Source organism: Rana temporaria, chromosome 4 (genome assembly GCF_905171775.1).
Source record: "Rana temporaria chromosome 4, aRanTem1.1, whole genome shotgun sequence".
NCBI classification, from domain to species: Eukaryota; Metazoa; Chordata; class Amphibia; order Anura; family Ranidae; genus Rana; species Rana temporaria.
Genome location: NC_053492.1, coordinates 480101104 through 480116364, shown reverse-complemented (window position 1 = coordinate 480116364; position 15261 = coordinate 480101104). Strand labels below are relative to the sequence as shown.

The 15261-nt window shown below is 45.8% G+C and overlaps 1 protein-coding gene across 3 annotated transcripts in view; it reads left to right on the top strand.

Annotated features, from left to right (window-relative positions):
* Window positions 1–4557: 4557 nt before the first annotated feature.
* FOSL2 (FOS like 2, AP-1 transcription factor subunit) overlaps window positions 4558–15261 on the top strand; it is a 35190-nt gene continuing 24486 nt past the window's right edge. Inside the window, exons 1-2 of one of the 3 annotated variants that reach the window (XM_040351853.1) lie at window positions 4558–4787; window positions 5679–6783. In XM_040351853.1, coding sequence (XP_040207787.1) covers window positions 6670–6783 — 114 coding nt within the window. In that variant the 5' untranslated portion in view covers window positions 4558–4787; window positions 5679–6669. The remainder of the gene's footprint in view (window positions 4788–5678; window positions 6784–15261) is intronic. The other 2 variants (XM_040351854.1, XM_040351855.1) reach the window with 2 other exon arrangements.

Genomic DNA, 15261 nt, shown 5'->3' with positions numbered 1-15261 from the left:
TAGAAGAATACGTATCGGCCTAAACTGAGGGGAAAAAAATTATATATGTTTTTGGGGGATATTTATTATAGCAAAAAGTAAAAAATATTGATATTTTTTTCAAAATTGTCGCTCTATTTTTGTTTATAGCGCAACAAATAAAAACCGCAGAGGAGATCAAATACCACCAAAAGAAATCTCTATTTGTGGGGAAAAAAAGACGCCAATTTTGTTTGGGAGCCACGTCGCACGACCGCGCAATTGTCAGTTAAAGCGACGCAGCGCCGAATCGCAAAAAGTGCTCTGGCCAGGAAAGGGGGTAAAATCTTCCGGGGGGGGGGGGGCAGAAGCGGTTAAAGGTAAAAAAAATAAAAAATTACAATATTCGTTTTTTTAGTAACATTTTTTTTTTTTAATTTCATTGAAAATATTAAAATAAATGTGGGCGCCGTGTTGCGTACTGGAGAGTAATTGTCGGTCAAACGATCTCGGCATGCCCGGTAATGAATTGGTATCTGCAGGTTGTTAAAAAAAAAAAGATGTCATCAAACTATTACCCAACTTTTCCTGGGGGGGCGGTAAGAACAAACGACGCCCAGTTACGCCATAGAGAGGCAAATAAAGCTGAAAGACGTTTTTCTTTGTTTTTTTCCTTTACAGCTGGGTGTTTATATAGAATGTTGCGTCATCTTTCCCTTGGTGCGTCGCCGGGGTTTTGCGCGGTTAAACGAGGGGGGACGTCGGCGTGGCGTGTCATGGATGTCCAGGAACTTTACGCGTGCCAGTCGGCATGTCACACCAACAGAGAGAGAGAGAGAGAAAAAAAAAAGAAGTGAGATTAGAAAACCACTTGTGTCGTGTGTGTGGGCGCAGATAAGATTGACAGATAACGTTTATTTCTGCAGAATTGCTGGAGAAACTTTAGAAAGCGGAGAACTGGTAACAATGAAGCTGAGCTCACGGCGCGCCCCATAGACGCTCCTCCCGCCAGGTTCTTCCCTGGAACATTATTATACAGGATAAACCCCCATCATAAAAACGATGAATAAATGGCGCATTCCATGCTGGTCTTCCTCACTCACCACTATGACATTCCTTTTCTGTATTCTGCAAAAGACCTGGTTGATCCTTCTGCTCTCTATCTCTCCCTCCAGTCCGTGTCCCCACTGCAGTTTTGGGTTTTACAGAGTGGTGGTGGCGGCAGGACCGCCATCAGGCAGGTACAGGCAGTACCCCCCCCCCTATTTTTTTTGTAAGGGGCCCGGAGGTCCCCAGGGCCCCGGATTGCAACCCCCCTTTTTTTATAAGATTTTTTTATTTTATATATATATATGTATATATATACTTTGGGGGGTTTTATTAAAGGGCCCAAAGGTCCCCAGGGCCCCGGATTGCAACCCCCCTTTTTTTATAAGATTTTTTTATTTTATATATATATATGTATATATATACTTTGGGGGGTTTTATTAAAGGGCCCAAAGGTCCCCAGGGCCCCAGATGGCAACCCCCACTTTTTTTATTTAAAAAAAAAAAAAAAAAAAATTTATAAAAAAAAATATTTTTCTATTTATTTTTTTATAATTTTTATATATATATATAGAGAGAGAGAGAGAGAGAGAGGTCCCCAGGGCCCCGGATGTCAACCCACCTTTTTTTTATTTATTTTTTATAAAAAAAATATATTTTTTTTATATACTTCTTGGGGGTTTTTATTAAAGGGCCTGGGGACCCCCATATGGCAACCCCCCCCTTTTTTTTATATAAAATGTTTTATTTATTTTTTAATATATATTTTATTTTTATTTCTTTTTTCTTTTTTTCTTTTAATTAAGGGGCCCAGAGATCCCCAGGGGCCGGAGATCCCCAGGGCGCTGGATTTTTTTTGTCTGAGGGGCCCAGAGGTCCCCAGGGAAATCCCCCAATAAGAGTTAAGTGGCACCCCCCGCTTCTCAATTTAAGAAGCAGGACCCCCCCCCCCCCCCCCGGTTCTTTGCTCCAGGGGGCCCATGCCTGAAGCTGTGTAAGGGGCCCCATGTGACTATAGAGTCACACATGTGGGAGCATACATAGTGGTAAAGGGCAGCCTACTCCCTCCCCCCTCCTCCATGCCCACTAACCAGCTAAACACAATGGGGGTGGGACATTACATGTAGATTGATGGAGGCTTCACCTCCCTCTTATTCTTAGACGCAGGTTGGAGGGGCGGGCCTGTGACGTTCGGCTTCTTTGGGCAACTCGTGACGCGTAGTATGCGACGGTCGGAAGCCTGTCAATCAGATAGGAACGCCCAGTCCCGCAAAAGACATACCCGGAAGCGGCGGTGAAAATATGGTATATACGGGGGAAAAAAAACAGCCGATTGTCATTAGGACAACTCCGCTGAATGTAATGTTAAAAATTTATTTTTGGGTGAACCCCCGCTTTAGGGTACTTATTTAGCGCCGTCAATTTACCCAGCGATATTATTATTATTATTATTATTATTATTATTGATGTATTATTATTATTATTATTATTATTATTATTATTATAATTATCATTATTGATTTATTATTATTATTATTATTATTATTATTATTATTATTATTAATATTATTAAATGATGATGGTGGATTGGCCAGGTATTGTTATTATTATTATTATTATTATTATTATTAGTAGTAGTAGTAGTAGTAGTATTATTAAATGAGATGAGATCTGTCAGGTATTGTTATTATTATTATTATTATTATTAGATGATGATGAGGATGATGATGATGATAAGGGATCTGTTAGATATTATTATTATTATCATTATTGATTTTTTATTATTATTATTAAATGATGATGATGGTGGATTGGCCAGGTATTATTATTATTAGTAGAAGTATTATTAAATGAGAGGAGATCTGTCAGGTATTGTTGTTGTTATTAGATGATGATAAGGGATCTGTTAGATATTATTATTAGATGAGGGGGGATCTTGCAGGTATTATTACTATTATCATTACTGATTTATTATTAATAATAATACTATTACTAGATGATGACGATCATAATGGATATGTCAGGTATTATTATTATTATTATGGGATGAGAAGGGATCTGTCAGTTATTATTATATGATGGGATGGGATAAGATGGGATGTGGTGGAATAGGATGGAATGGGGTATAATTAGATGGGATATATGATGGGATAGGATATGATGGGATAGGATATGATGGGATGTGATGTGGGGGGGGGGGGGTGGGATGGGAGGAGATGGGGTTGGGATTGTTATATAATGGGATGGGATAGGGTGGGATATGATGGGATGGAGTGGGATGGGATAGAATTAGATGGGGTGGGATAGGATGGGGTGTGATGTGATGGGATATGATATGATGAGATGGGGTGGGATATTATAGGATAGGATGGGAAAGGATAGAATGGGATGGGATATGATAGGATGGGATATAATGGGATGGGATAGGATATAATGGGATATAATGGGATGGGAATGGATGGGATGGGATATAATGGGATGGGATAAATGGGATATAATGGTATTGAATATAATGGGATTGGATGGCATGGGATATGATGGGATGGGATATAATGGGATATAATGGGATGGGACTGGATTGGATGGGACATAATGGGATATAATAGGATTGGATGGGATGGGATATAATGGGATATAATGGGATGGGATATAATGGGATGGGATATAATTGGATGGGATATAATGGGATGGGATATAATGGGATGGGATATAATTGGATGGGATATAATGGGATGGGATTGGATATAATGGGATATAATGGTATTGAATATAATGGGATTGGATGGCATGGGATATGATGGGATGGGATATAATGGGATGGGATATGATGGGATATAATGGGATTGGATGGGATATAATAAAATGGGATGGGATATAATTGGATGGGATATAATGGGATGGGATATAATGGGATATGATGGAATGGGATATATTGGGATGGGATATAATTGGATGGGATTGAATATAATGGTATTGGATGGTATGGGATATAATGGGATATAATGGGATATAATGGGATGGTATGGGATATAATGGGATGGTATGGGATATGATAGGATGGGATATAATGGGATATAATAGGATTGTATGGGATGGGATATAATGGGATGGGATTGAATATAATGGTATTGGATGGTATGGGATATATTGGGATGTGATGGGATGGGATGGGATATAATTTGATTGGATGGGATATAATGGGATAAAATTGGATTGAATATAAAGGGATTGGATGAGATCGGATTGGGTGATACAGGAATGTGTCGCACACACACACACAGCCGCCTCAGCCTCTCTCTGCCCGGCGCCCCATTCACAGAGGGAATCCCTGCCCTCTGACGTCACCAGAACCAAGGAAACCCGCACACGTCATTGCACGCAGATGCCCATATAGGGAGACATGCGTCACCGGGCGAGACCACCTTCCAGGAGAGGGGGGGGGGGGGGGAATGTCCGTGTCCAGTCCGGATTCGGACCCCCGCGGAGTCCCAGAGGAACCCTCCGATCCCAACCCGACCCCGCCACACACCGCACCGACACCCGGGGAGAACGGGGCCGGCTCTCGGGGCCGGACACTCCCATTGTCGGTGCGGGGGGGAGGAGAGATGATGACGTCAGGAGCTGGGAGCGGAATAGAAAATCAGAGAGAGATCGATGTCATCATCACATTCCACTGACTCATCACCGGGAGAAGGAGCGAGATCTACGGAGCCAGAGGGGGGACCGACCGACCCACAGACCGACCCACAGGCAGGGGGCCCGACTGACTCATCACCCTGGAGGTGAGAAGATCCTCTGTCCTCAGATCCTCCATATATAGTATATAGATCTATATTCCCTTCTCCTCCATATATAGTATATAGATCTATATTCCCTTCTCCTCCATATATAGTATATAGATCTATATTCCCTTCTCCTCCATATATAGTATATAGATCTATATTCCCTTCTCCTCCATATATAGTATATAGATCTATATTCCCTTCTCCTCCATATATAGTATATAGATCTATATTCCCTTCTCCTCCATATATAGTATATAGATCTATATTCCCTTCTCCTCCATATATAGTATATAGATCTATATTCCCTTCTCCTCCATATATAGTATTTAGATCTATAGTATTCTATTCCCTTCTCCTCCATAGAGTGATACATAGTATTCTATTCCTTTCTCCTCTATACTATAGAGCTACATTGTATTCTTTACTCATCTCCTTCATAGAGATCCATAGTATTCTATCCTCAGATCCTCCATATATAGTATAAAGATATATTGTATTCTTTACTCATCTCCTCCATAGAGCTACATTGTATCCTCATCCCTTCTATTGCATTGTATCCTTTCCTGAGCTCAGATTATTATTTAAACTAATATCCCCCCATCCTCATCCCCGCTCCTCATCTCTGACTTGTTACATTGTATTCTATCCTCACCCCCTCTATAGAGTTACATTGTATTCTATCCTGACAGCTTTCCTGAGCTCAGATTTATTCACACCAATATCCCCCATCCTCATCCCCGGATCCTCATCTCTGATTTGTTACATTGTATTGTATCCTCATCCCCGGGACTCCTCCGCACTCCCCCCGGGATGTTACATTGCATGGATGTGTTACATTGTACCCTCATCCCCGGGATTCCTCAGCTGACTTGTTACATTGTATTCCAGCCTCATCCCCGATCTCCTCTGACTGGTTACATTGTATCTCATCCCCGGGATCCCCGATCTTCTCACATTGGGCACCCCGAAACCTGCTGAGCCGCTGCACCGACCTGGTCACGTTATCCTCATCCCCGGGACTCCTCAGTACATCTCCCACCAGAGGATCGGCACCGACACCCCGGGGATTACATTGTGTCTTCATCCCCGGGACTCCTCTGAGGATACATTGTATCAGACATCTTCATCCCCGGGATTCCTCTGAGGATACATTGTATGAGTGATCTTCATCCCCGGGACTCCTCTGAGGATACATTGTATGAGTGATCTTCATCCCCGGGACTCCTCTGAGGATACATTGTATCAGAGATCTTCATCCCCGGGACTCCTCTGAGGATACATTGTATGAGTGATCTTCATCCCCGGGACTCCTCTGAGGATACATTGTATGAGTGATCTTCATCCCCGGGACTCCTCTGAAGATACATTGTATGAGTGATCTTCATCCCCGGGACTCCTCTGAGGATACATTGTATGAGTGATCTTCATCCCCGGGACTCCTCTGAGGATACATTGTATGAGTGATCTTCATCCCCGGGACTCCTCTGAGGATACATTGTATCAGTGATCTTCATCCCCGGGATTCCTCTGAGGATACATTGTATCAGACATCTTCATCCCCGGGACTCCTCTGAGGATACATTGTATCAGAGATCTTCATCCCCGGGACTCCTCTGAGGATACATTGTATCAGTGATCTTCATCCCTCAGCTGAATGGTCGTATTGGAGATCTGCCTCATCCTCATCCTCCGGACTCCTTAGCACCTCTGGATGGTCCCATTTTACCGGAGCTGATTGGTTCCAAAGTACCGACCGGGAGCTGCGCCGCCTTCACCCGACACCGTCCCCATAGTTCTCCCGACAGCGTTCTTGTCCCTGTACCCTCCCGGTGGTGCCCGGCTGCGTTGGCACTGAGGATCGCCCCCTCCCCCGCGGATCATGTACCAGGACTACCCAGGGGGTTTCGACAGCTCGTCCCGCGGTAGCAGCAACTCTCCCGCCGGCCCCCCGGAGGGATTCCCCGGAGCCCCCCTACCTACCTCCTTGCAACAGGTGAGGACTGTGGATGGGGAGGGGGGGCAAGATTGTGATGTGAGGGGGGGGCAAGATTGTGATGTGAGGGGGGGGCAAGATTGTGATGTGGGGGGGGGGGGCAAGATTGTGATGTGAGGGGGGGGGGGGCAAGATTGTGATGTGGGGGGGGGCAAGATTGTGATGTGTTGGGGGGGGGGGAGAAGGTTGTGTCTCTAAGGAGGTTCCACCAGGAGGGTATCAGATGAAGAGACCCCCAGTCCTCCTGTTTGCTGGGTGGTCTGTTGGCTTTGGTTAAACATCATCTGGTGACCCTGTGGGGGGGGGGGGGGGGTCCTTCAGGTAACATGGACCCACAAGATCTGATCATGGAATGGACTGGTCCCTGTGGGGATTGGCTGGCCTCATAGCAGCCCCATGTGATAGGGCCCCCCTCCAATGCAGGATAGACCCGACCTCTTGTGATAGGGCCCCCCCCTCAGTGTAGGATAGACTAGTAGTCTTCTTGTAGGGCCCCCCTTAGTGTAGGATAGACCAGACCTCTTGTGATAGGGCCCCCCTCAGTGTAGGATAGACTAGTAGTCTTCTTGTAGGGCCCCCCTTAGTGTAGGATAGACCAGACCTCTTGTGATAGGGCCCCCCTCAGTGTAGGATAGACCAGACCTCTTGTGATAGGGCCCCCCTCAGTGTAGGATAGACCAGACCTCTTGTGATAGGGCCCCCCTCAGTGTAGGATAGACCAGACCTCTTGTGATAGGGCCCCCCTCAGTGTAGGATAGACCAGACCTCTTGTGATAGGGCCCCCCTCAGTGTAGGATAGACCAGACCTCTTGTGATAGGCCCCCCCTCAGTGTAGGATAGACTAGTAGTCCTCTTGTAGGGTACCCCTCACTATAGGATAGACCAGATCTTTTGTTGTAGGGCACCCCTCAATGTAGGATAACCAGACCTCTTGTTGTAGGGCCCCCCTCCAATATTGGGGTGATCAGTCCATTTTTTTTTTGTGGTGGGGTGAACTTCAGTTGTGAGTAGTAAGGTAACCCCTCAGTGTAGGATAGACCAGACCTCTTGTGGTTGGGCACCCTTCATTATAGGATAGACTAGTAGTCCTCTTGTATGGCCCCCCTCAGTGTAGGATAGACCAGACCTCTTGTGGTGGGGCACCCTTCATTATAGGATAGCCCAGTCCACTTGTGATAGGGCCCCCCTTGGTACAGAGGGGACCCGCCGGTATGTGGTTTGGTGACCTTTGGTGTAATGTGACTAATTTACAGACCCCTCCATGTAGAGCGGCCATTCTCAACCAGGGTTCCTCCAGAGGTTGCCAGGGGGTCCATGAACTGTGGCAAACCAGCCACCCATCTGATGGTGCCGCCATAGTTCTGGGTTCAGTGCCACCTGGCAGAACCAGATATATGAACCCAATGATCTTTTTAGCTGCATGTAAGGTGTCATGCTTCATATTGATCAGCAATATAAGGGGACATTCTTTGTATTGATCAGCAATATAAGGGAGCATTCTTTGTATTGATCAGCAATATAAGGGGGCATTCTTTGTATTGATCAGCAATGTAAGGAGCATTCTTTGTATTGATCAGCAATATAAGGGGGCATGCTTTGTATTGATCAGCAATGTAAGGAGTATTCTTTGTATAGATCACCAATATAAGGAGCATTCTTTGTATTGATCAGCAATGTAAAGGGACATTTTTCCCCACTGACTATCAATGAATTGGGTTTTGCAAATGTTTTCTGAGACCTGAACATTTTTTCCAAGTGTTCCTCTGTGGTGAACTGGTTGAGAAGGAATGTCCCAGCCATCCCCTGGTCAGGGTTCATTTTACTCTAGACCAGTCCTTTAGTACAAAGAGCAGTTCTGTGTTTAGGACTTTCTTCAACACACAAGATTGGTCGGTAGGACTGCAGCCTTCTGTCCTGAATGTCCTAAGCCTGACCTCCATGATGTCTGATATAATTCCAGCCCTCCGTGTCCATGTGGGTTTAGTAAAGACATGACCTGTCCTCTTCATGGCTGTGCCCCCTCTCTGTCCTACACATGACCAGTCCTATGTACTCTGTCCCTCCTTTTCACTGCTTGAAAAGAACTTTGAAAGAATGGGAGTTCTGCTTGGAATGGAGACATGTCCTGACCTGTATCTGGATAGTATCTATCTAGTTTGGAAGTGGACACATGTGTACGACATGACCCCCCCCCCCCCCCCAATGTATGGGTCGGTGACACCCCCTCCCCCCAGTTATATGGAGCAGTAATTGGAGGACCCTATGCACTCTACACTTAGAAAACTGCCATGCATGCTACTCTTAGAGGACTGCCATGCATGCTACTCTCGGAGTATGCACTCTACACTTAGAGGACCACCATTGCATGCTACTCTTAGAGGGCCACCATTGCATGCTACTCTTAGAGGGCCACCACGCATGCTACTCTTAGAGGGCCACCATGCATGCTACTCTTAGAGGGCCACCATGCATGCTACTCTTAGAGGGCCACCATGCATGCTACTCTTAGAGGGCCACCATGCATGCTACTCTTGAAGGACTGCCATACATGCTACTCTTAGAGGACCACCATGCATGCTACTCTTAGAGGGCCACCATGCATGCTACTCTTAGAGGGCCACCATGCATGCTACTCTTGAAGGACTGCCATACATGCTACTCTTAGAGGACCACCATGCATGCTACTCTTGGAGTATGCATGCTACACTTAGAGGACCACCATGCATGCTACTCTTGGAGTATGCATGCTACACTTAGAGGACCACCATGCATGCTACTCTTGGAGGACTGCCATCATGCATGCTACTTTTAGAGGACCGCCATGCGTGCTACACCTAGAGGGCCACCATGCATGCTACTGTTTAGAGGACCGCGGTGTGTGCTACACTTAGAGGGCATTCTAGACACATCATCTTCAGTAACATTTTTGAATTTGGTTCTTTGGCTGCTGAATCCCATGAATCAGGTCTCAGACAGTTAGAAAGTGTCATTGGCTGGGCTGGGGGTATGAATCACCCATCTAATGTTCTATAGAGCGGAGCACATGGTGCGTGTAACCCTACGTGCACCAGAGGCCATCAACACTGCCACTTCCTTTATACCACCAATCTTCAACTTTCATCAACTTTTTAATCTTTTTTTAGAGAAAACGTCATTTTTCACTGGGGGGGGGGTGTACAAAATGTGTGTAGATGTCCTGTGGGGGGCCCTGTGTGTGGGTTGTAGCTCTATGGCACCCGGGGACCTGCCAGGATATGAAACTTCTCTGGTTATTCTTATGTGTAGCGTGCCCGTCTCTTCACGTGCATTATCTGCATTTCTTGTTTTCGGGAAAGCCGCGTCTTCTCTGGGGCCACATAACCACAAGTTGTCTTTTTTCGGAGAATGGAGGAGACTTTTCTAGATCTTCCTGTCCACAGGCTCTGCATTGTCAATGTGACACTCTTCTGTGCAGTGCTGAGGTTTTATGCAGCACCCTGCAGGAGGTTTTCGGGGTGCAGAGACAGAAATGGAGGTGCCTTAGGAAAAGTTCAGGTCACATTTTTTTTAAATCTGTGTTTTTCTTGTGCTCGGCGAGTTTCCCAACCCCCTGCACTTTGTTTTATTGATTAGAGTACAAACATTAAAGTTCATTGTACTACCACGCCCTGCCCCCCTGCCCCCCTCCTCCTCGTCCTACAAGAGACCTGATACAAGGTGCCAAACCTGTGGCCCTTTGGCACATTGTGTGGCCCACAGGGCCCCGGCAGGCCATAGTCTGTGTTTCCTTACCTGGGTTTTTACTATTGCAAGAAAAAATCCAATTCCTTTACTTTTTATGTGCGTTTTTTATCTAAACTTCAAAAGTTTTGAGAGAAATTTTAAATACGGCCACATGGAGTTTGTGGGGAGCAAAATTTGAAAGCATTGACTTATATAGGAACTGTAATAGCAGTCATCTCTAGCAGTCTTGCGTAATATGTATGATTGTATCTTGTAGCATGCCTGCAGTCTCTGACCATCTCCTGTATTATGTCTGCAGTCTCTGGACCTCTCCTGTACTATGTCTGCAGTCTCTGACTCCCTCCTGTACTACGTCTGGAGTCTTTGACCATCTCTTGTAGTGTGTCTGTAGTCTCTGACCATCTCTTGTAGTGTTTCTGAAGTCTGACCATCTCCTGTAATATGTCTGTAGTCTCCAAACCTCTCCTGTTGCATGTCTGCAGTCTCTGACCATCTCCCATGGCATGTCTGTGGTCTCTGATCATCTCCTGTACTATGCCTGCAGTCTCTGATCATCTCCTGTACTATGCCTGCAGTCTCTGATCATCTCCTGTAATATGTCTGCAGTCTCTGATCATCTCCTGTACTATGTCTGCAGTCTCTGATCATCTCCTGTACTATGTCCGCAGTCTCTGATCATCTCCTGTACTATGTCTGCAGTCTCTGGCCATCTCCTGTACTATGTCTGCAGTCTCTGACCGTCTCCTGTACTATGTCCGCAGTCTCTGATCATCTCCTGTACTATGTCTGCAGTCTCTGGCCATCTCCTGTACTATGTCTGCAGTCTCTGACCGTCTCCTGTAATATGTCTGCAGTCTCTGACCGTCTCCTGTACCATGTCTGTAGTCTCTGAACCTCTCTTGTTGCATGTCTGCAGTCTCTGACCATCTCCCATGGCATGTCTGTTGTCTCTGATCATCTCCTGTACTATGTCTGCAGTCTCTGATCATCTCCTGTAATATGTCTGCAGTCTCTGACCATCAACTTTAGTGTGTCTGCTGTCTCTGAGCCTCTCTTGCGGCACAGCTGCAGTCTCTGACCCTCTCCTGTGACACAGCTGCAGTCTCTGACCCTCTCCTGTGGCATGCCCATACATTTCTCTCTACCATCATACCCATTCATTATTATGTGCAGCCCTTTGGTGAAGTCTAGGGCCACACTTGAGGCCCCCCTTTACATGAAAGCTGACCACCACTTTGTATTAGTGGGTACAGACACTGAAAGGTATTCTTCATCATTATAGGGGTATTGGGGAGTATTGGGGTACACAATCTGCACAGGTGACCAGCATTGGCCTGGGGACCCCAATGAGATCCAGCAATCCGTTTTTGGGGTCCACAGACTGCTGATTTTTACATTTTTGGTCATTCAGCGTCTGTCGGAAACATTTTTGGCTCCTGAAACAATGGAAAGCTGAGAGAGTTTTTTGGGCCCCAGAAAAGTAACACAAAGAACTTGTGAGCGGCGGATTGGACGTCAGTGTGAGTGACAGAAGTGGAGTCAGTTTGGAGGATTAGGAGCTCGTTGCACCCGGAGCCTCACACCTGGATTAAGGCCGGGCATTTTCTTTTGTCTCTGCAAACACTGCTGAGATTACGAGGATGGGGTGGAACTGTTTAGAGGGCATTGGGCTCACCAAAGTTCTACTCCACCCCGTCAGTCCCACTCTCTAATGCATCCATTGTTAACCCCGTCTGTTCCTTTCACGCCAAACTGCGACTTTCATTGTAACAAATTCGCTGCTCTGATCTCAATTCTGTTCCATAACCTCTGTTCTCTGCTATTCAATGTTTCTTTTATTTAATCCGAAAACGTAATCTTTCTGTTCTGGATTTGTTGATATCGGGGAATACTTTACAGTTTTTGAAGAGAAAACAATGTTCACCACTGAAACTCTGCGAGGGATGAGCGGCAAGCTTTATATTTTAGAGAAGTAATGAACTGGTTTTCAATGTGTTTCCTCTTTTACTATGTGGTGTAGCTTACTGCTGGCCACATGAAGTGGGCTGATGGTGTCAGAGAATTGTACAGAGCTCTGCTAATTGGCACAATAGTTTACACGCCAATGGAGAAATTTATAAAGGTGGCACTGGGCCTGCAAGGCTGGGTATGGTGTCACAGAGAGATATAGGGACACAATGCATCATAGGCTGCATACTGGTGTCAGAGAATTGTACAGAGCTCTGCTAATTGGCACAATAGTTTACATGCCAATGGAGAAATTTATAAAGGGGGCACCGGGCCTGCAAGGCTGGGTATGGTGTCACAGAGAGATATAGGGACACAGCTGGTGTCAGAGAATTGTACAGAGCTCTGCTAATTGGCACAATAGTTTACATGCCAATGGAGACATTTATAAAGGTGGCACCGGGCCTGCAAGGCTGGGTATGGTGTCACAGAGAGATAAAGGGACACCAAAGCCTGTATACGGGTGTCAGAGAATTGTACAGAGCTCTGCTAATTGGCACAATCGTTAACATGGCAACGGAGCAATTTATAAAGGTGGCACCGGGCCTGCAAGGCTGGGTATGGTGTCACAGAGAGATAAAGGGACTCCAAAGGCTGTATACGGGTGTCAGAGAATTGTACAGAGCTCTGCTAATTGGCACAATAGTTTACACGCCAATGGAGAAATTTATAAAGGTGGCACTGGGCCTGCAAGGCTGGGTATGGTGTCACAGAGAGATATAGGGACACAATGCATCATAGGCTGCATACTGGTGTCAGGGAATTGTACAGAGCTCTGCTAATTGGCACAATAGTTTACATGCCAATGGAGAAATTTATAAAGGGGGCACCGGGCCTGCAAGGCTGGGTATGGTGTCACAGAGAGATATAGGGACACAACTGGTGTCAGAGAATTGTAAAGAGCTCTGCTAATTGGCACAATAGTTTACATGCCAATGGAGACATTTATAAAGGTGGCACCGGGCCTGCAAGGCTGGGAATGGTGTCACATAGCGATAAAGGGACACCAAAGGCTGTATACTGGTGTCAGAGAATTGTACAGAGCTCTGCTAATTGGCACAATCGTTTACATGGCAAAGGAGAACTTTATAAAGGTGGCACCAGGTCTGCAAGGCTGAGTATGGTGTCACAGAGAGATATATGAACACCAAAGGCTGTATACTGGTGTCAGAGAATTGTACAGAGCTCTGCTAATTGGCACAATCGTTAACATGGCAATGGAGCAATTTATAAAGGGGACACCGGGCCTGCAAGGCTGGGTATGGTGTCACAGAGAGATATAGGGACACAATGCATCATAGGCTGCATACTGGTGTCAGGGAATTGTACAGAGCTCTGATAATTGGCACAATCGTTAACATGGCAATGGAGAAACTTATAAAGGTGGCACCGGGCCTGAAAGGCTGGGTATGGTGTCACAGAGAGATAAAGGGACACCAGAGACTGTATACTGGTGTCAGAGAATTGTACAGAGCTCTGATAATTGGCACAATCGTTAACATGGCAATGGAGAAACTTATAAAGGTGGCACCGGGCCTGCAAGGCTGGGTATGGTGTCACAGAGAGATATAGGGACATAGAGCAATGTTTCCCAACTCCTTTCCATTATTTTGTACAGGTGATTTGATCAGTTTCACCGCCTTAGTAATTACAACAGTTGTTTCATCTGAGGGAAATGCTGAAAACATGACCTGTTGTGGGCACCTTGAGGACTGGGGTTGAGAAACACTGTCATAGAGGAATCCAGAGCTCTTCTAGCTATCAGAATAGTTTAAATGCAAAGGGGGCGAGGTATAAGGGTGACACGGGGCCTGAAAGGCTGGGTATGGTGTCACAGAGAGATATAGTAACACTATAGGCTGTATACTGATGTCAGAGATTTGTACAGAACTCTGATAACCGGCACATTAGTTTGAGAAATTTATAAAGGTGACACAGGGCCTGCAAGGCTGGGTATGGTGTCACAGAGAGATATAGGGGCACAATGCACCAATCATAGGCTGTATATTGGCATTACAAAGGAGTACAGAGCTTGTCTAGCTAGCAGAATAGTTTACATGGCAAGGGAGCAATTTATAAAGGGGACACCAGGCCTGCAAGGCTGAGTATGGTGTCACAGAGAGATATAGGGACACAATGCACCATAGACTGTATAATGGTGTCAGAGAATTGTACAGAGCTCTGCTAATTGGCACAATAGTTAACATGGCAATGGAGAAATCCATGAAAGGTGACACAGGGTCTGCAAGGCCGAGTATGGGGCCACGGAGAGCAATATAGGGACACAATGCCCCATAGGCTGTATATTGGTGTCACAGGGGAGTACAGAGCTCTTCTAGCTAACAGAATAGTTTATATGGCAAGGGAGCAATTTATAAAGGGGAAACAGGGCCTGCAAGGCTGGGTAGGGGGTAGTGTCACAAAACGATATAGTAACGCATTGCACCATGGACGATATATTGATGTTGGGGGGGGGGGGGACAGAATTGTACAGAACTCTGCTAACTGACAGAATAATTTATACGGCAATAGAGAGAGGGGGCAGGGCAGGGTAGGAGGTCACAGAGGGCAATAGGGCCACAGTGCACCATGGGCTGTATACTGGGGTAACAGAGGGATACAGGATGTCACTGCTAACGGGTAGAATAGTTTATATGGCAAGAAAGAGCATGGGGCAGCAGTTGCCCTGGACATGGGCTATCACCAAGAAATATGATTGCGAAGGGTACTATTTGTTATATATAGAGT